At 36.8% G+C, this 19,895-nt stretch overlaps 1 protein-coding gene across 2 annotated transcripts in view; it reads right to left on the bottom strand.

The window, feature by feature from the left end:
• ZNF407 (zinc finger protein 407) overlaps positions 1-19,895 on the bottom strand; it is a 353,237-nt gene that overhangs the window by 122,494 nt on the left and 210,848 nt on the right. For both annotated transcript variants that reach the window (XM_042798036.1, XM_042798037.1), the window contains 2 exons: positions 17,527-17,610; positions 7,930-8,050 (listed from right to left, as the gene is read on the bottom strand). In XM_042798036.1, coding sequence (XP_042653970.1) covers positions 7,930-8,050; positions 17,527-17,610 — 205 coding nt within the window. The remainder of the gene's footprint in view (positions 1-7,929; positions 8,051-17,526; positions 17,611-19,895) is intronic.

Raw genomic sequence — 19,895 nt, 5'->3', positions numbered from 1 at the left:
TGATGACAATGATTATTTTTAGATCAAATTACTCCAACAAATGAAAGTTTATTTGTAGACATAAAAGATGATCTTCATTGTACATTTTTATCAGAAGCACTGTAAGAACAGGAAATTGCAAGTCTTTTTTGTTACTAAAAGCTATATTAAGACCATAGCCTTACCATTCATCTTGAGGTTAGTACTAAAATTTTATTTACTATCAAAATACAACCTACTTAAGATTATTTTAGTTTGAAATATATGCTGGTGCTCCAGATTTATACGCATTAATTAACTATATATTAAATAAAAAATACAGGTATATTTATTATAACATATTTATGCTCCGTAGAAAGAGGACTAGATAAGACAGTGATGATTGCAAGTGATAGGGAAAAAAGTGTGAGGACAGGGAGAAGATAAAATGTGATAATAGAAGACATTAGTTACATTAATCTGCCCACTGCATGAAATGATCTTATTCATATTTCCTAAACACCAAATGCTTCAGGTTTTGGGTTAAGTATGTTGGACTCTGATTCAAAAAAAAAAAGAGCATCAGTATAGCACGGGAGAGGTTGCATAAGAAGAAAAGTTTAGGGACAAAGCCCGAAGTGAACAGCAAGGGGGAGACAGTAACTACTGAAAGAAATCAGGAACCTGAGAGTGTTTTTGCAGAACTTAAATCAATGTGTGAAAAATCTGATAGAGCACTGAGCTAGGATCACAACAGGCTGTAACAGAGAAAAGCCGTCAGAAGTTAAAACTATATAGGAATTTTTACACTGATGTCAAAATGGCTGCATGTCTCAGTAACATTAAACTCGGTGGTCACCCCTGAGTAATTTAGCATGGGATTTACAATTAAATACGTCACTTAAAAGTTGTTCTTCAAAGGACTCAATCCAAAAAGATGCTCTAATAGTATTATCAATGCTTGCAATTGCATCATTGGTTTGAAGATACTTGAGAAGATCCCTAAAGTCCAAAATCCAGTGATTCAGTGTTAGCATTAGAATCACAGATTCACTGAATTAAAAAGGTGGCTTTTAATTTCTCTTAATTAAGAGTGACCACAGGAAAAAAAAAAAAAAACAAAACAAAACAAAACAGAAAACACTGAAAAATAGAAATAAATACATAGAAAATAGAAAAACAAAACAAAACAAAAAACAAAACAAAAGAAGACTGAGTTACCAATGTTCATGGAATTATTGATAGATTTCCATATTGTAAGGAGTAAGTATTATTCATTAAAATAAATAAAAACCCGTATTACCCTTCTACCAAGTAGTACTATGCTATAAATTAAAAATATGGAAAGCAAAGGACTTCACAAAGTGACTATACTATTGCATGCTGAGCAAAAGCCTCTTAACAGGGAAATTTCATTGTAGATCATAGTCATCAAGTCTACATACACCAATATATTTGTGTGTGCATGTACTTATATGTCTTTTTTTAACAAACAATCATGTTTTCTAATAAGCATACATTCTCTAAGCAGTCCATGCAGTGACACTGGCATCTGGCACAGAGGACCAGGACTGATGCAAGAGAGGGAGTTTAACTTCTTTTGTATGCTGCTGCCAACATGATTCTCCAAAATTGCTGAGACAGGATTTCTCAGTCCGTGCAGACAGTATACACAACTCCCAGCAAGGAACATACCATTATTTGTGTGCTCTCTGGTTCTACAGGCTTCTGAATGTTAGGAACCACACCTGAAGTCAAGTCTCTTGGTTAACATGATAACTGATCTGTATTTTGCACTATCACATGCATATTTTTATTCTGAGTTTACCTTATGAACTATCTGCTATAAGTTAGGTGAATATAAGAAGTTTTATTAAGCAACAGAAACATTATGAAGGGAATAAGACTAACCATTGTTTTGTATGCCACGTATTCACTACAATAATTAAAGTGTTTTTGTGGCTATATCTAAATTTTATTTCAGATTATTTTTCTTTTATAGACTTAAATGCTACAGCATATTTTATTACAGATTAATAGAAATATTAACAAATATTTTATCTGAATGTTTATTAAAAACAAAGGACTGAATAATATTCTGAGGAGTTTGCATCTGGGAACTATGCCCATGCCCTGACAGAATGTGTCTTTAAACTTCTATCTTCATTTGTTTATAAGTCTGCTAGTACAAGGCACTGGATATCCTCAACTCCTGCTGCTGATCACAACAGAAGCTGAAGTGCTTCCTGAAGGCCCAATTTGCTCTATACACGCATGCATTATTGTCTTTAGCAATTTCTTATTAGTACAAAGTATATGCACTTATTTTGCCTAATTCTGCCTTTGCGATATCTATAAAAAAAGCGTTTTTCAATACTGCAGTGGTGGTTGCCACTTGGAGCCCTCATCAGCCTAATGTTCCATGCAGCTGTATAACCTACTTATTTCCTATACATACACAGTAAGTTTCACTGGTTACAAAGAGCATATTAATGTTAACATTTTAATGATAAATACACTGTTTCATCATTTTATGTAGAAGTTGCCTTAACAGCCTTTCAGTTTTGCTATGAATAAGTATATACTGTTACCTCAGCACTTAAAGTAGTTCCTGGTTATCCTTGGTATAACTAGGGAATAGTGCACAGCTGATGCAATCATACCAAGACAACTAAAGGTTATTAAATTCACCAAAATAAACAGAGAGAAAACACTTACTTTGCACATTCTTATGACTTAGGTGCAAATCCTGGAGTGTGCTATAAACTGGTCTTTACAATCCATGAACAGATACTATAAGTCAGGGGGAAATAGGAACTCCCTAGGGATGCTGTCCAAAAAAGAAAAGTAGCCCCTGTGGAGTCACTCCCCCTAAGTCATGCTGCCGCTGCTGCTGAAAATATGCAATGAATCCTTCTGTAGTTGGAATTTCAGATGCCATAATCCCTTACAGAATGTTGTCTAATTATTTTATTATGCATAATAAATGTAAAATATTTATTTTAGTTTACATAATTATATTAAAAATGTATGCTATTTATTCTCAGTCTTGGAAGACATCCTTCACAAGTCATATACTTTATGGAAAGGTGCATTTACGGAATTAATGCTATTTTGCTGGCCTGGCTGTTTGTTTTATACAGCTTCTAAACCCTCTCATCTATGGCTGCAGAACATCAGCAGTCACCTGGATGTTGCCCTCCATTCACTCCTTCACCGCCATGGGTACTCTATGCAAAATGAACCATACAGTGGAATTCCAGAGATGTGAGAATCATTTTCTTTAATTGCAGCAGAGGGATGGCACAAAAGTACATTAACATTATACCTGTCCCACGCTGTCATGGTCAAAGTTGTAGCAATGCTGTTTCTGTATCACAAAACTATGCCAGTGCGCCTCCTGAGCCCTGAACTCCAACCAGTTTGACTATGCAAGAAGAGGGCCCTGCCTTTTGCCCCCCATACCGCAGAACAATGTAATCCAGATCCATTTTGTACTGAAACATCCCCCTCACACATACCGTGAACATAAATTATTACTTGCCTGAGAACCTGTGGTAGTTACTTGTAAAGTCAGTACCAATGGGAGTTGAACTTAAAGCCTAACATATGCCTAAAATGAGATTCCTAATTCTTTACTTTAGACATGGACAAAACTAGCTCAGTTTTTGAAAATGCTGCATATCTGCATCTTTCATTGACATCACTGGACTTATAGGGGTTTAGCACTTCTGAAATCAGGTTAAATCCAGGTCCCTAATTATGTTGCAGGTTTAGAAAGTCTGGCCACAGACTATACAACTGACAGATTTAGAAATCAGTTGAAGTTCACAGGCGTTGTTCAGTTTCAGGAGGTTATACAGATCTTCACTACTTACTGTGCCCATTACCAAATCCAAACAGTATTGTTGTCAGTATAACTCTAGGATCGTGCAATCTGAAAAGTTCAGCCACATAACACATCTTTTTTAAGTGACTAAGAAATATAAAATAAGCATCGCATATGTAATGGTGGTGTAGGGCCCTATGAGACCAATTCTGTACTATAAAATTAAGTTGAACATTAATTAGGAGTGAATGAATATTTTTATATGACAAAGCACACTGACTTAAGAATGGAGAGACATGCTGTGTGATTTGAAAAAGTAAATCCAAAGGAAAATTTTGCATATTTTTATCTAAATAGAGCAAACCTAAATTTAAAACACAAATGTGAAAATATATAACCAAAACATTTAACAAGCAAATTTTTATATTTATGAATATTTATATTATATTTTTCTCCATTCAAAAGGAATTAGATTTAAAAAACTAGACTGAAAATATAATTTCAAATTATAATTACTGGAAGTTGCATACTGCTATATAGAAAAGCAGATGTTCATTTCTTTGTTAACAATATACAAAGGATTTAGACAAAAATAAACATCAAGTTATCAGTACAAAAAGTAGAGATTGAAGGTAAGATTTTTGCAAGAATATGTAAGAACAACCATAAACATAGATCATAAAAGCAACTTGGCAAAATAAAATGAGCAAGATCTCCCATTTTCTTTTTGGGAATATGCATACTATTGAGAATATATAATTTGTGATCTAAGAATGCTAGGTTAGTTTATTATTCACTTCAGAAAACCACATACATTCATGTATTTTCCTAGTTAAGAAAAGAATTTCTCATGCTGTAGGTTATATAGGGAATAAATTCCCTTTTCTGTTCCATACAGCCAAAAATCAATCTTTTTCCCATAGTATCTTACAGCCTATTTCACTTCAGTCTTTTGCTGCTAAGAAAAAAAAGAAAAATTATTATTTTTTTTTTAAATAGGAGTTTTAGTTGCCTCTCCAGTCACAGGTGATCCAGATTTTCATAACAGTTCATAAATTCAGATGTTTCTTTTCATAGCCTTTCTTTCTGTACTTCTAGCCAGGGTTAGCTAGCCTTTCACTCACTAGACTGGCAAGAGTTTTTGCAGGATGATTGTTCACAATTTCCTCCCGAGGAATTGAAAAGCTTGACATCATGAATCTCTAAGAACCCTCTGAGCACTGATGAGCTTAACAGGAATAATTAAAATACCTTGTATTTAGACACTCTTTTAATTCAAGTGTCTCAAATTACTTTATAGAACAGAGAGATCACTTCACCTATCAGTGAAAGGAGACTTTATGGTAGCACCAACAATACTCTACTACTCCATATCCGTACACAAAACGAGGAATATTCACCTCTCTGAAGCTCCAAGGGTCATTAAAGAGTCTGCAGTTGCCAAGCAACATTAAACAGCAACATCTGAAATAGTCTGGATGAACTTACATTGCCAGGGCTGAGCTGAAAGCACCACAGTGAAAACTCAACCACTAGACGTGGGGGTGAATTTTATCACTAGGTCAGCAGATTTTTTTAAAATTTGATTTTATGTTTTCTGTAGATGATAGCTGCAAGAGTGCATACTGTCTGCTGAACTGTGTAAAGGACATTATTTACAGAGTTGCTAATACCTTTCCATGAAAAGAGATAGTACAGGGTGAGTTGACAGGAAGCACATGTGATTCCCTTAAAATTATGTTTTAAAACAAAAAAAAAAAAGAGAGAGAAAAAAATGAGAGAGGTGGATAGAGAGCAAAAAATATACTTGCCAACAAGGCTGGCTAATATCCCAGGACTGTGGAAACTGGCAGGCACAAGCAGGACTGCTGGGCTAATAAATACAGCAGCCCCTCTCCTGGCTCCTCTGCAGCTACACAGGGTGCCTCACTGCCTCTATGAACTTGTAGCAGCAGCAGAGCTCTGATTCCTGCATCCCTGCCAGATGTTTTTCAGCTGAGCTCAGAACAAATTTCCTGCAGAATCAAAGCTTCATCAGCTGGTATCTGTAGAGATCAGCCTCCCAAGATTAGGTCAAAATTGGCCTGCAAGGGATGGAAACTAGCATCCTATTACCATGAAACATTTATTTTTTAATAATACAGAGGCAGGGGATGCTCAAAGATTTCTTGTTAATCCTGATAAAATAAGTTATGCTTGCTTCTTCTCTAATAACCTCTAATATAATAAAATACTAGTAAAAACTTGTCATTTTTTGGAATTTCTATCCCATACAGAAAACTGTCCATCCAAAGAAAAATGATCTATTTTTCACTAAACAGAGCATTAAGGTTATGCACTTTGTCATACTGAGTGAGGGAACTGCATCCACTCATTGTGTGCATGTAACAAACCTCAAACTGCAAACTGATTCACATCTACAACACTCCCATTTTCTAGGGTCTTCAAGCCAGGAGCTCCAACACACCGTAACCCACCTCTCACTACCTAGTTCTGCAACAAGACTATTCCTTCCCGTTGGGATGGTTCATTAAAGTGGATGACCACAAGATTAAGCCTCCTCAAACATGCAACACTGAAAATAACATTCCTTTTACCTTCACTGCAGCACATTATGTCACACTATTGCTTATAAGCCCCCATTCACTCAACACAGACATTTTAGCACAACCACTCTGACAAACACAAAACCACCTCTTTTTCTTAGCTGACATACTGAAGGTGACAGAAACACTTCTATTAAAAAAAGAAAAAAAATAGAAAATAGAAAAAAAGAAAGAAAAAAAATTAAAAAATTTAAAAAGGAAAAAGAAAAAAAGAGAAAAAGGAGGGGAACCCTTAAGGTAGCAGCACAGAAATGGAAGCCCCCCCCTTGAGGTTATAAAATTCAGTTCTCTGCAGTTCTAGGCAGTAATTTAATGGCTGATCAATACGGAAGAGTTCACAAAACATTTGCTCCACATGCACAAACCGATGCAACAAAAATTTTTGTACAGAAACTGCATGATCACTGCAGAAACTTTCTGTACAGGAGCTTTCTTTAAAGTAGCTCATAGAGTGAAACCAGGTATAAGAGCGGCTTGGATTTGTTCTATAATCTTATTTTAAGAAACTACATTAAAACTTATACTAAAAGAACATTACAGCTGTATGCTCAGCATTAAAAGAAAATAAAAAATGCTATAGTGGTATAATCAAATGTTTAACTTTCTCCTCCTGTGTGCATGCATCACAGCACATGCATCTAATTACATAATCATACGCCATTTATCAAATATAATACTGATTTTTTAAAAACTTTTTGAACATCAACTCTTGTAAATTGCTCATGAAAAACTTCCATGAATTCCTTTATAGTACACGTAGACTAGCCACTTGACTGCAAGGTATTAAAAGAATTCAGGATTGTAGACGTATATTTAAGAAGAGTAAAGAATCATTTAGGAAGCAATACAAGATCATTTAATAAGTAGTCTAAAATGAACAAAAGACACATGGGATGAGCATGAGCAGTAATCTCAACTGTCCATTCATGTGATTTTTGAGAATTTAATCTACTGCCCTAACAGGACGGGCTTTAGAGGTGCAACATGGGAGACTTTGCCATGAAACCAACCCTATGGCCAACTCTCATCCAAACACCCTGACTGGCAAGGAGAAGGAAAACCGGAGCAGAAAACAAGACCGCAGCACTGTAACTAGCTCCAGTTGCTTCCCATTCTAATGAGTGTCTGGTGAGTATTTAGGCTGCTAAGCCTTTTAGGGGACTTTTCTTTTCTTGGTGAAATGGTTGCAACTCAACCGAGAAAAATTTCAAAATTGCAACTGATTTGAAAAGGCGATGCAGATAAGCGGCCTTACCATGGAGAATTCTAACAGACACTAGAGCAGCTGTGAAACAAACACTCAACATTAGCACTGCAGTGTTACCACTAAAAGGTTTCCCATCATTTGTTTTTCTTTATAAAGTAATAACTAAATACTGAAGACTAAGTTTTTAAATATAGCTCCTAATTTAATATGCAATTACTGCTGCCCTGATGGTGTTTTAATGGCAATATATTTTTATTGGTGACTTCAAATGAACCTCGTCTGATCACCTTAACCCTTCTCTCATCATGCTTTAGTTAACGACTCATTACCTGTAGTCACACCAGGGACATCTGTAAGGCTTTTCTCCAGTATGGACACGCTTATGTCGTGTCAGATGCGATTGTGTTGTGGAAGCGAAGTTGCACTCATCACATTTGAATGGTTTCTCTCCTAGAAGGTGACAAGAGAAGGTATGCATTATCAGTTTTCATTGACAGAAAAGGAAGACAAGTCTAAATGTCTGGCACATCCCTAGAGCTAGATTTTAGTCCATGTATATATAACAACCGCAAATACAAAATCAATTTTCAAATACATTGTATTAATTGCAAAATACTGTTCTCACTATGACATACACACATCAGTAGCTAGCTGACTTCCCATGTGGTGTTACACAGCAGCCAAAAGGAGAAGAAAGAACTTCACTGAAACAGGGTAACCGTGTTCCTGGGCCATATTTCATGAAAATATCACCACTTGACAGGCATTTCTGTCACCCTACACCTTCTGTTGAAGTTGGGCCCATGAACAGCCAGCCCTGAAAGCAACACTGTTGGTGATACAAGGCAAGAAATCAGGCTGAAGCTTGTATTCAGTGCCTGCTGAGAAAGAAACATCTCCAGGAGGAAAGTGTCTTTGTTTTCGTCTCTGGTCCTGGATTTTTCATTTTAACCATTATTAAATAATACACATAAACCAAGACTGAGAATATGAACCAGAACTCGGTGCTCCATTCCCCCTCTCTTGCCTGCTATCCTTCTGCCCTTCTGAGTCTTTTCTGAGCAGTGGGCCAATTTCAGCAGGACTTGAAAGGTTAATGAAAAATAAAACCAAAACAATCACCACCAAACCTAGACTAGGACAATAATATTTTCAGAAGACTAAATTTCAGTCTCTGCCAAATACGCAACTTCATTGAAAATTTCTAGAGGACTACTAATTGAAGAAAGATAAAAATCTCTAGCTTCTAAGTTATTATGTGAAAAGAGTACTCTTCCTTCCAGCGGAGAGGTCCACCCCTTAGAAGACACTAAGACAAAATCTCATGACAGCTGCTTATTCTGTGACACCTACCTAAGACACCTACATCCCATTTTTCCAACTGGTTGCTCCAGAAATACTCTGTGGCTTACAGGCACATGTAATTACCATTTAGGGAGGAAACAGGTTTCTTTCTTTATGCAGAAGACAAAAGGCAGCTCCTAACTTAGGTGATCTCGACTGCATTGTGCAAGCCTTCAGAAGTATTTATCCTAAAGACTACATAAGGAATCCACATCCCTAACTTAAGAAGTCTGAATAAAACTGCTAGGGATGGACACCTACCTTGTAGACTGTTCGGAGGTCTAGAAGAAGCAGTTTCAAAATTGAACCCTAAGCGTTTTAGCAGGTACAATTTGTAGAAGACACATCACTAGCGGAAGGCCACTCCTAAGTGGCCATGCCTCCAAACCAGATTTTTCAGGCCTCCTTAAAGCATGAGACACTCAAGACTTCTAAAGAGACTTTGCCAGAATTCTGAGAAGAGAGAGAAGTCTGCATTTTTCATTCTTGGAGACTGTTAGGGTTTTTTTTCCTCCCAAGGGAAAAAGCAACGCAAGGTCCTCAGGCCTGAAAAGCCCATAACGCTGTACAGAAGGACAATGGAGCAGCTTCTGAAAGCTCCATAAAGAGTTGGAATAATTGCTTTTAGCAGCTGCTGGAGAGAATACCAGCCACTAATTTTCATTTATTGTTTCATGGGACAAGGAAAGGTGAAGGGGCAGGACACAATGCGGAAGCCTCTATGCTGGACAAATTGAGACTGCTAGAAAGTATGTCTTTCCTGCCCCAAATGGGGTTTTCTTGTCAGACACTGACTCTCTGCTCTGGAGAAGCTGATTCTCCCAGCAGCTCGAATGGTACTGGCTGCTGCTTCAATTAAACTCTCCAGGAGGCCATAGACTCCCTAGCAACGTAACCTGTTCTTGAACTGAAGATTTCCTGTGCCTGATTTATTTTAACTTCTAGTATTAAAGAAGATAGCAACATTTTCAAGCCTATGTAGTAAAGCCACAGGTATTTTAAATAACATACATACTTATTTTAACTGCTTTCATTTAAAATGTATTAGAACCTCGATAACTTGCTCCCTTGTTAAAAAAAGCAGATCTGCTGTTCAGGGGAGGATAGCTCGGGTAAAGGTCTGCTGCTGCGCTGGGGCAGGGCCAGCGGGGCTGACAGACAAGAGAGGGCCCGTGGAAGCCAGGAGGGCTTGCAAATTCCATCTGACTAAAAGAAAAATGATAATCCTTGCCCAATGCTCCAGGAAGCTTCTCCTTAGGAAATCCTTGTGGCTAACTGCTCCTGTCAAGTGGACTATGTGTAAATCTCACCTGACAGAAAATACATCACAGCAGTACCACACAACAAAAGTCAACTAAAATGGGAGGAAAAAAGACAGCCTAGCATGGCCTGTAATTCTTAGCAGCTGCACATGGGGAAAAGTATTTAATTTTATGGAAAATTAACCAGGTTGATAAGTACAGTTGAAAAAAATCTAGAAGACAACTAGATATTTCTTTGGTTTGGGAGGTGTTGAAGAGTATATTAGCTGTAGCAGCAGTACTTTTTTGTTTAAGTGTTCCACAGACCTACTCATTTAAGAATTTTTTGTCTTCCTAATCTCTGGGCCAGAATGCTCTTTATCAGCCATTGTATCCCAATTTTCCTTCCCCCCCTTTTGTCCCCAAATATTTCAGGCAATTAACATAATCTTATTTTTACGCAGACTGCCATTAAATATTCCACAAGGATTCTCCCTCACCCCCAATCATGGATCTAATTCATACAAAATTAAAATAACACAAATAAAAAAAGAAATATGGACAGTATTTTTTAAAACACTGCTATGTAATAACTATAAAACAGTATAAAAATCCAAAAATGTGTAAGGACAAAGTCTACATGTTTTAAGATTAATGAAAGTAAAACCCCCAAACCAATGCCCTCCCTGTCTTACCATTATAGAATACTTGTCTGTGCCCTACCATCTCTAACTCTATCATTAACAAACCCCACAAAGAGGAAGGATAAGTGCCCCAAATGCCCCAATGGTCAACAAGCTCTGTGAGGGAAAAAAGGAAAGACACACGTTCCAAAAGCATGGAACCCCTATCTTTGGCAGGTTTTATTTTGTTTTTAGCACAAGCACTTTTGAAAAGCTATGTTTCCTAACTATACGATCACAAAAGAAGAAATGGGTTTGCTTTCTTGACAAAACTGCAAGCAACTACTGAAGTGCATAATTTGTTTAAGTCACCTGACATGGAAAATTTTAGCTCCAGCTACCTAAGTTTAGGGAAGGAACTGATAAAAGGGTCAGATCATGGGGAGCACCAGTCTGTATACAAGCAGTTATTAAGGCCTGTTGCCAATCAGTTGGTCTCATCAGTTCTTTTCTTCTTAAACCATCATGACTATGGCTTTCCTTTTCTCTTGCCTCTCCAAGTTCTGCACTGACTTCTTTTTGCATCTATCATAGCTTGGGGGGTTTTTGGTGTTTGTTTGGGGTTTTTTTCATTTTCTTTTTTTTTTTTTTTTTTTTCCCCACAAACTACATCTTCCTTTTTCTTTCCTTGTTCTTCTTTTCTCTGATTTTATATCTTTTGAGTTCTCTGTCTTTGATGATGAGCTTTTTAGGACACAGAGCATACCTTAATGCAATCATAATAAATTTCTCTGTGCAGTTATGTACTTAATATGTACTTTTTAAAGCGAAAATGAAACAACACAATGTCATGGTTTGGGCCTGGTCAGCAGGTAACCACAACGCAGCAGCTCTCTCCCCTTTCTCTTCCAGCAATAAGAAGGGACAGAGAGCCAGGCTTGGGGTTCGAGATAGGACTGGGATGGGGAAAAAAATCACCCTTTATGGTCACAAGCAAAAGGCAGACTCGTTAGGGGAAGAAAAAAAGAACATACATTTATTACAGATACTAACAACACATAACAGAGTAGGACAGTGAGAAGCATTGCCACATCTTGAGAACACCTCAATCTTCTCACAGGAGGCCGCCCCTATAGCCCCCTCCCCTGCCACCAAAAAAAACTCCACCACTCACTCAACTCAGGACACACAATAACAAAAATTATAAATCATAGTGACAGATGTTGATTTGTGGATGGAAAAGTGAAATTTTTATTTATAACCATGACTGTCCACACAACTTCTACCTATAGATTGTATACAGCATTTATATGAATGTGCTACTTAGTAAGATGGAAGAAATCTTACCCCATTTGTCTCAATGGGAAACTACTGCTTTTACTTCTATTTGTCTTTCACATGATGTGTTGAACAGTAAAGAAAGAATCCTCTAAGTTTCATTTGACCTAAGGAATGAGTAGACCATAAAACGCAGACATCTGCTAACATGTAACAGGATTTTTTCTTCTTATTTCCAACTATTTCTAGTGTTTGTTAAGGCTGTTCCCTGGAGAGGCACTTACAGGCTTGCTAACGAAGCCTGAAGTATATTAAAGTAAATACTGTTTGCTTTTAGTCTGGTTAAATTTTTTGTATATAAGACATATAAAAATAAGTACATCCTTCATCCCTTACTTTCTTATGAGAAACCCTGTAGATGCCATAGGGTTTCTCTCCCATAGAAAAGAATGACTGACATTTGTATGCTCAGAAATGGGAAGAAAACTGTTCCACTAGACAATTTCTCTTAGGTAGAGAGAAAGTTGTCACTTCTGAATCAAGTTCCACACTGTACTGCAAATATTGGCATAAATGGAAGCGGAAAAACAATACAGATGCTCTTCAAATTTCACTTCTCCTCTTGCTGAAAGACCAATAAGTCTTCTTACTCTGATACATTTTCTGTGGTATTCAACATTATAATTTTTTTAAGCTGTGGTGGGGAAGTTAAAGGGAAGAGGCTACATTATACATTAAATTCAATGCTGAGTAATGTAACTACACATTAAAGTCAAAGAGCAGTTCACATGAGAAATAGAAACACAAAGTGAGTCACTCATCTGGATAAAAACACATATATTATTAAATTTTCTTTCTTTATTACATTGACCTATAAATGTCTTGAGAAGCGCAAGATTGAAATGAGTGAGCAGAAGCAATCATACAAACAGTGATCTGTACAATATAAGCTACCATCTTCAAAAATTCATGAAAATATTTGAACAAAGACACAATCTTCTTAAGCAGCTCCATAGGTTCAGCGTGACTGTCATAGAGCTGCTGTGCATAGTAAGTGTACTTCCCTCTAATGCTCTACTTCTATAATGTACTTGATGATCCCCAAGAAGATTCCACCACAACCAACACACAAGAAGAAAATGTAGACTGCCATTGTGTAGAAGATGAGGATGGGGGTTTTACAATTTGCAGGAGTACTAACCAACATTTAAAAAAGAATTTCATGCAAGAGAACACAGGCTGTGGCTGATCAGCACTGTTAGACTGAGCCAGCTACTACAGCACATAATGGAAGTGTACTGGGAAACATGTAGAAGAAGGGAAAATTAGACTGATACCAAAAGACAGACAAACAGAGGAGGAGAGTAGAACAATAAAAAAGACATTTTAAAATTAAGACTTGTTTTGATTTCAAGACAGAAAAAATTACCCTTGCTTGTTTTTTCTCTGTTATGTAACTTCTTAGTTGATTATGATTAAGCAAAATATTTAAATTATGTGATATAATATGCTTCTTTTATGTGTGTGTGTGTGTGTGCGCGCATGTGTTTTTAGTGGCTGATTTAGAGGTTATTTACTATTTTTTATTATAAAATTCAAATAATCACTTAAATTCCTTGTGGAATTCAACTAATTCTACATTCAGCCAACACTAAAATTTGTAACATTATTTATCTTCCTATCTTCAGGCAGATTTTCTTACTGGGACAAAATATGAATAAAAAATAAAAGTTTTAGGATGAGTCAAAAGAGTAAAATTCCCCCCCCCCCCCCCCAGTCATGGTGAGACACCGGAACTACAGCATGTATGTTCTTGCAGCACTGCAAGCTGTCCCTTATTTACCACATAGCACCACCTGATATTGCAAGTGGTGTAAGTTTCTTAAGACAGTTTCTGCTCACAGCCGAGGCAGCCACAAGTGTCTACTGTAAAGCATTCAACAAAGACAGTGTTCTTTACAGTGTGATAAAATTCTGTTCAAACTCTGGACCACTCCTGAAGTTGAAATTGCTTTAATTCACAAAACGGAAGATCGGACCACTGATATTTACATAGCCAGTGAAAGACTTGCAGAAGTTCATAGATTGATTCTTGCAGAATAGGACTGGAAGAAGATGCATTCAGTTCATAAAACAACGCTAGAAAATTCTACCAAGACAAAATCAGATGAAGACTGAGCTTATTCTGTGTTCAGATTGTGAGTTTCTCACAGGACCAGGCCAGTCATTACAGACATAACATATTTAACACAGAATAAAAATGTCAACTGGTGAAACACCAGGGATCGCTTGATAGGTCAAATTATTTTGTTCTACTTTACAGTTCTACTTTCCAGCTTACAGAAAGCCCGTATCAAGGAAATCTGAATGGAGATGCATCATGTTTGCAAATAAATTAAGTACAAACATTTTTCAAGTCTTAAGACTAATGACTTCTTCTTTCAGTTACCATTTCTGTACTTCTTTTAATTTAAAAAACAAAAACAATTTTAATTTAAAAAACATAAACAATTTTTAATTTAAAAAACAAACATATCTTTCAGGGATAACATCTTATTTACCAAACTAATCCCTCCATTTTGCTCCATGAGTGACCGAGGGCCAGATTCTGCCAGCCTTATTCACACCGAGTTGTACTTTATGCTCCCTGTAATATTTTCAAAGAGAATGCATCTTTCACAAGGTAAAGGTATTTCTCTAGGTACATAAAAATAATCTAATCTAAAAAGAGAGGAACAGCATAGGAAATACCAGAATCAAGAGCATCAAAAGTCTAAGTGGCTGGTCCTACAGCCAGTCCTCTCTCGTGTCAAATATCTATCAGCAGCTGAACATTTCTCTGGGGTGTCAGGACACCTCAGGCCTTGAGGCTGGGACGAGAGAAGGCTTGTTAAGCTGGTTAAGACTCCTCAACTACATCTGAGGATTTGCTCATTTGCCCTTGAATCAAGGGTCTCTGACAGGTGATAGAAGTAAATCTTGGATTGGAAGATGTTCTGTGTCAGCCCCCTAGACAGCTTGTATTACAGTCGGGAATTATTTAAGCCATTTAGACTATTTTTGATACCTAACCCTTTTAAACCTGATTTTAATTTGCTTTGGCATTCTGCTCTGGGAAAATTGTGCCAACAGGGGACACAGAAATAAAAATACAGGTACAAAGAGGAGTGCATGCAGCTAAGGCCTGAGATACAGTTGTGCACTGGATGAAAATACAAGGGAACCCATGTAAGTGCAACAGTGCAGGCAAAGGTGGATTGTGTCATTCTCCTTGAAACAAATAGAAGCTACAGATAATTTTTCTGCTAAAGAATCATCTCTGATTGTTTGTGCCACAGAGGCAGATAAATGCCAAAAAGATAGATCCCTCTGCCTCTGAGATACCGTCCTGTATAGTATAAAGTTAATAGCAAAGTAATAACGAGCCTCCAGTCCTGACATAAAATATAAAGTTATGCCTGCTAGATGCAAGCTTCATGATCTATAACCTGTGAATCCCTGTGATCATAGCACAAAAGTCTCTACCATGCTGGCAAAAGGAGGGCAAAATGCCATCGAAAACCTTGACAGGTTTTCACCAGGAACATACCACATTTTCAGCCTAATTTTGCATATAAACCAGGAAATAAAATATTTTTTTCTATCAACTTGTGGCCTAATGATACAAAAAATATAAATATGTAGCTGATGATAAGGGCATACATTTCTGAAAAAAACAGATCTGCACTCACATAATAGGTAAAGACAAGCATATGCATTTCTTCCACTTTTCCATTCTGAAATGATTGTTTACTATTTGTGTGGCTGCACTGACTATGAGTCCTAGACATATGCATACCAGTGGGCCACACGGCAGACCATTAAAAAACAAAAGGTAGTTCCCATCCTATTGATAACAACGATTTATTTCTGGTAAAGAAAAAAAAAAAATTATTCTTAGCCCACATTTGGTAAATTTCAGCCAACATATGAAAATTCTTCAAAGCTCCAGAAAAATGGAAACCGCTAGTTACAACTGAAGCATACAACTTCCATTCCAGTAGCTGCACTTGCTCCTTTGCAATCGCTATTATCATTCAGAGTGTGCAATACCAAGAGAACTTTTTATATTTACTAACTGCCTTTTCTTGGACACTTTAAAAACACAAACCTCTTGCAGTGAATGGGAACTGACTGTGGCAGTACTCTCACACAAATGTATGTTCCTTGTTATCAGAAGAAAAATTCTGGAGGTATGATTACTAGTTAGACTGCAAAAAAAATTTGGCCCTGCACATTTTTTTTTAGTGCTTCTCCATTTCAAGATATTGCCTGACTGGCACTGAAAACCCCACCTTTTTGAAAGCATCAGACTCTCTGCCAAATATGGTTGCTTTAATAAACTGAAAACAGGGTGTAAAGAATGGCTTCAGGCTCTCAAGAAAGAGAGTAGCTGCTCTCCAGGAAATTACGCACTTATATGGTGTATGTCCTGAATCAAGATTAGTTTATTCGGGGACATAATAAAATCTCCCACTGAGATTCCTTTACAAAATCCATGGAAAATACATGATGTAACAACTACAGCTTCTCATTTGTTACCCATTTCTTTCCACTGTACATTAGACAATGGTCACTTAATTCACACAGCAATTCCTGATGATATTATATTATCGTCATGACAGTAAAACAAAAACTACAGTGGCTTAAGCAGCAACACTTCTGCGTCTGTTTGAACAAAATCTAGTCAAATAATCAAACACTTACAAGGAACTACTAAAAAGCACAATTAAGGTAAAATGTATTAATAAATGTTTAATGCTTACACTTTTTCTGGTCTTCTGAAACTAAGAATCAATTTAATTTTATCTGATATTAAATTTTTATAACCAGGTGGTAGGAAAGCTTTACTAATTCTGGGAGAGAAATCCTGCTTTACATGCCAACCATGTGGTAACTCTTAAAGTTGCACCTATTAATTACAAACTATCTTAAAATTACAAAAGGGCAACTGAAACAACACTACCTTTCAACTATGTCTCAGTCCAAAATAATGGATTAATCTATATGTAGTCTCTAATTTTCACCCAGGGACATTCTAGCAGACTCTTGCAAAATCCTCACAGTAGGTAATCTATTTGGGCCTTGGAAAAAAAAAAAATTAGTAGACTTAGCATTCATTTAAAGAAGAAAGCCAGTCTTTACAAATCTACTTCCTTCAGAAAAAGCACCAAAAATACTTCCCACTCCCCCTCTCAAGCAATTATTCAAACTCCCAGCTAACAGATTTGATGCAGACCTTGGGCATACTGATTTTACAAAAACGAGAAAAAGCAAAGTAAACAATGAACCTATGTACTGTTTGTACTGTAATGTGCTATTCAACTTGCATTACTCCCCAGTGTAGAGGGACTCCCTTGCTGGAGAAAATACAGCAAAGAGTAAAGACAGCTTTACTGACCTGTGTGCTGCCGCCGATGCTTGGTGAGGGCATGACGTGTCCCGCCGGCAAAGCCACAAAGGTCACAGAGGAACGACTTCTCGCCTGTTGCAACAATAAACAGATGAGGGACTGCGGAGGTCACAGATCATTAAAACATATCTATCAAGGCTTTCAGGGTTACTAATTCCTCCAATCAAATGTTTCCATGTAAATATGTCAAATGGGAATGAAATTACCACTGCGGTTTATTGACTGTGATAAAATCTGAAAAGCACCACTGAACATAATTACATACTTGTCAGACCCATAAAAATTAGCTTTATTATCAATGGAATGGTTTTGTACAACTTCATTTCTGTTAGATGTCTTCCAGATGGGGCTGCTTTATGCACTTGAACAGTTTTTATGCATATCCTGATTTTTTACAATTCCCATACATCTGGCCTTTCTGTGCTGAGTAAAGATTGCTTGGAAAAAAAGTTAATATACTGTATATATGATTCTGCTTAAATAAAATATATTGAAATTACTAACAAATTAAGGGTACTAAGAAATTTTCAACAGACTAGATCATAGTCATCTTTAGTTACCTTCTAATTATTTATAAGTATTAAATTATTTTATTGAATATACAGAAGAGCCCAGGCAACAATAAAAGCTACATTATTCAGTACCAGTGGCAATTCAGCACTGTTTATGTTTCTAAAGTTTTCATGACATAAAGAAAACAGGTCTGGGGATTGCTACTGAAATTGCAGCAGAACTCGTATTGCTCATCTTCAAAAGATAATACTTCATTCCAAACCTCTGGACCAATATGAGAGATATTGGCAAGCTCAATACTCATTAAAAGTGCGTAAATGCTCTCTTTTTAGTATTTTATTTTATTTTTTTAATAGAAGCTAGGATTTTGCCCTGTTGTCTATAAATATAGTCCATTATTTCACAGCAATATTTTTACTCAGTATGTACTAACATGCACAGCAATCTCAGCTCATGAAGGCCACACGGAAGGTCATTATGAATTAATAACGCTAACCTCAGATATAGACTCAATAACTTCAGGTAAGACTGAAATTTTGAATTTTTATTTTTTTTAAAAAGAATCACATTAGTAATCTGGAGTCAAATTGTCTCCTTTTATAGTAACATAGCAGAGAGGGGGTGGGTGGGGCAATGATGCTCAATTCATTGAAACTATCAGCCTCCTCCAAATTCTTCCCCTTGGGGAAGGAAATTTAGTTTCTGCAAAAGATGTCTGGGTTAAGAGGTCGGGTGTCAAGTTACCAAGTCCTCCTGTGAAGACAGAGGGATGGAAACCTCCACGTTGTTTATTCCCAGGTAACCAGGCAGGCTAATACGCACTTTCTGGAAAAGCACAGTGCCTCAGTTAACTTCGATGCCATTAATGCAAAGCAAGAGACCAGCTTGTGCGTGGGAGCTCCCCAGAGAGCACCCCAGAGACCAGCTGCCCTGTCCCACCACGGCCTTGACGGGGGCCCCAGGGGAACCCCAGCTCCAACGCCAACCGCCGCAGCACGGGGGTCTCTGTGCTGTGCTGTGTGGGTCCCATGCTACAAGGAGGAAAGCAATTCTTCCAAAGTTTCCAAAGCAGCCTGAACCCTGACTCTAAAGTGAGATCATAAAAACACTGATTAACATCCACCAGCTATCTAGGCTATGAATTGCAATTGGCATATATTAATCTCCATTTCAGAATAAAGCAAACAGTGTATTGTTATTTTCTGTACCCAAATCTGGCCATGAAAAGCAGACTGAATTTTAACAGGATTTGGGGCTTTTTTGAAAATTTGATCAATTGATGAGAGTATCCTAAGACGGTATATAAGGTGTGAAACAATTTCAGTACCTCCTTTTAGCAGTCAGTTCTAGCCATCTGTGATTATAATTGAATTTAAAAAAAAGACCAACAAAACAAAACAGAAAAAGCAGAATGGAAACCCATCCTAACTATTACACAAAGAACACATATGTGCTAAATGATGTAACAAAGTCTGAATTTTACTGCAAAATGTTTGTCAGTAATATTATTGTTGTGGTTACACATGACTGCTACACAGAGATGTCTGTATAATCTCCTTCCTTTGGTGTTCTGTTCTTTTTACTTTAAATCAGGATCTTCAGCATGTAGCATATCAATTCATCAAAATATCATAGAAAAGGAATAGAAGGACTACACATAATGCTTAATTATAATTAAATATTAATTTAATTAATTAATCAATTTTAAGAATAAATCTTTCTAACTAGCTATAATGCCTAACACCCCAGCGTAAAATTCACTCTTTAAAGTTAAATGATGCTCCATGCCTACCAAGAAATTGCTCATCATCTATATATTGTCATAAATTAGCTCATGTTGTGTT

This window comes from Tyto alba, unplaced genomic scaffold, assembly GCF_018691265.1.
Source record: "Tyto alba isolate M040663 unplaced genomic scaffold, T.alba_DEE_v4.0 Super-Scaffold_27, whole genome shotgun sequence".
In the NCBI taxonomy this organism is placed as follows: Eukaryota; Metazoa; Chordata; class Aves; order Strigiformes; family Tytonidae; genus Tyto; species Tyto alba.
Note: the sequence above shows the minus strand (reverse complement) of the source record. Positions and strands in the feature narration are given on the sequence as shown.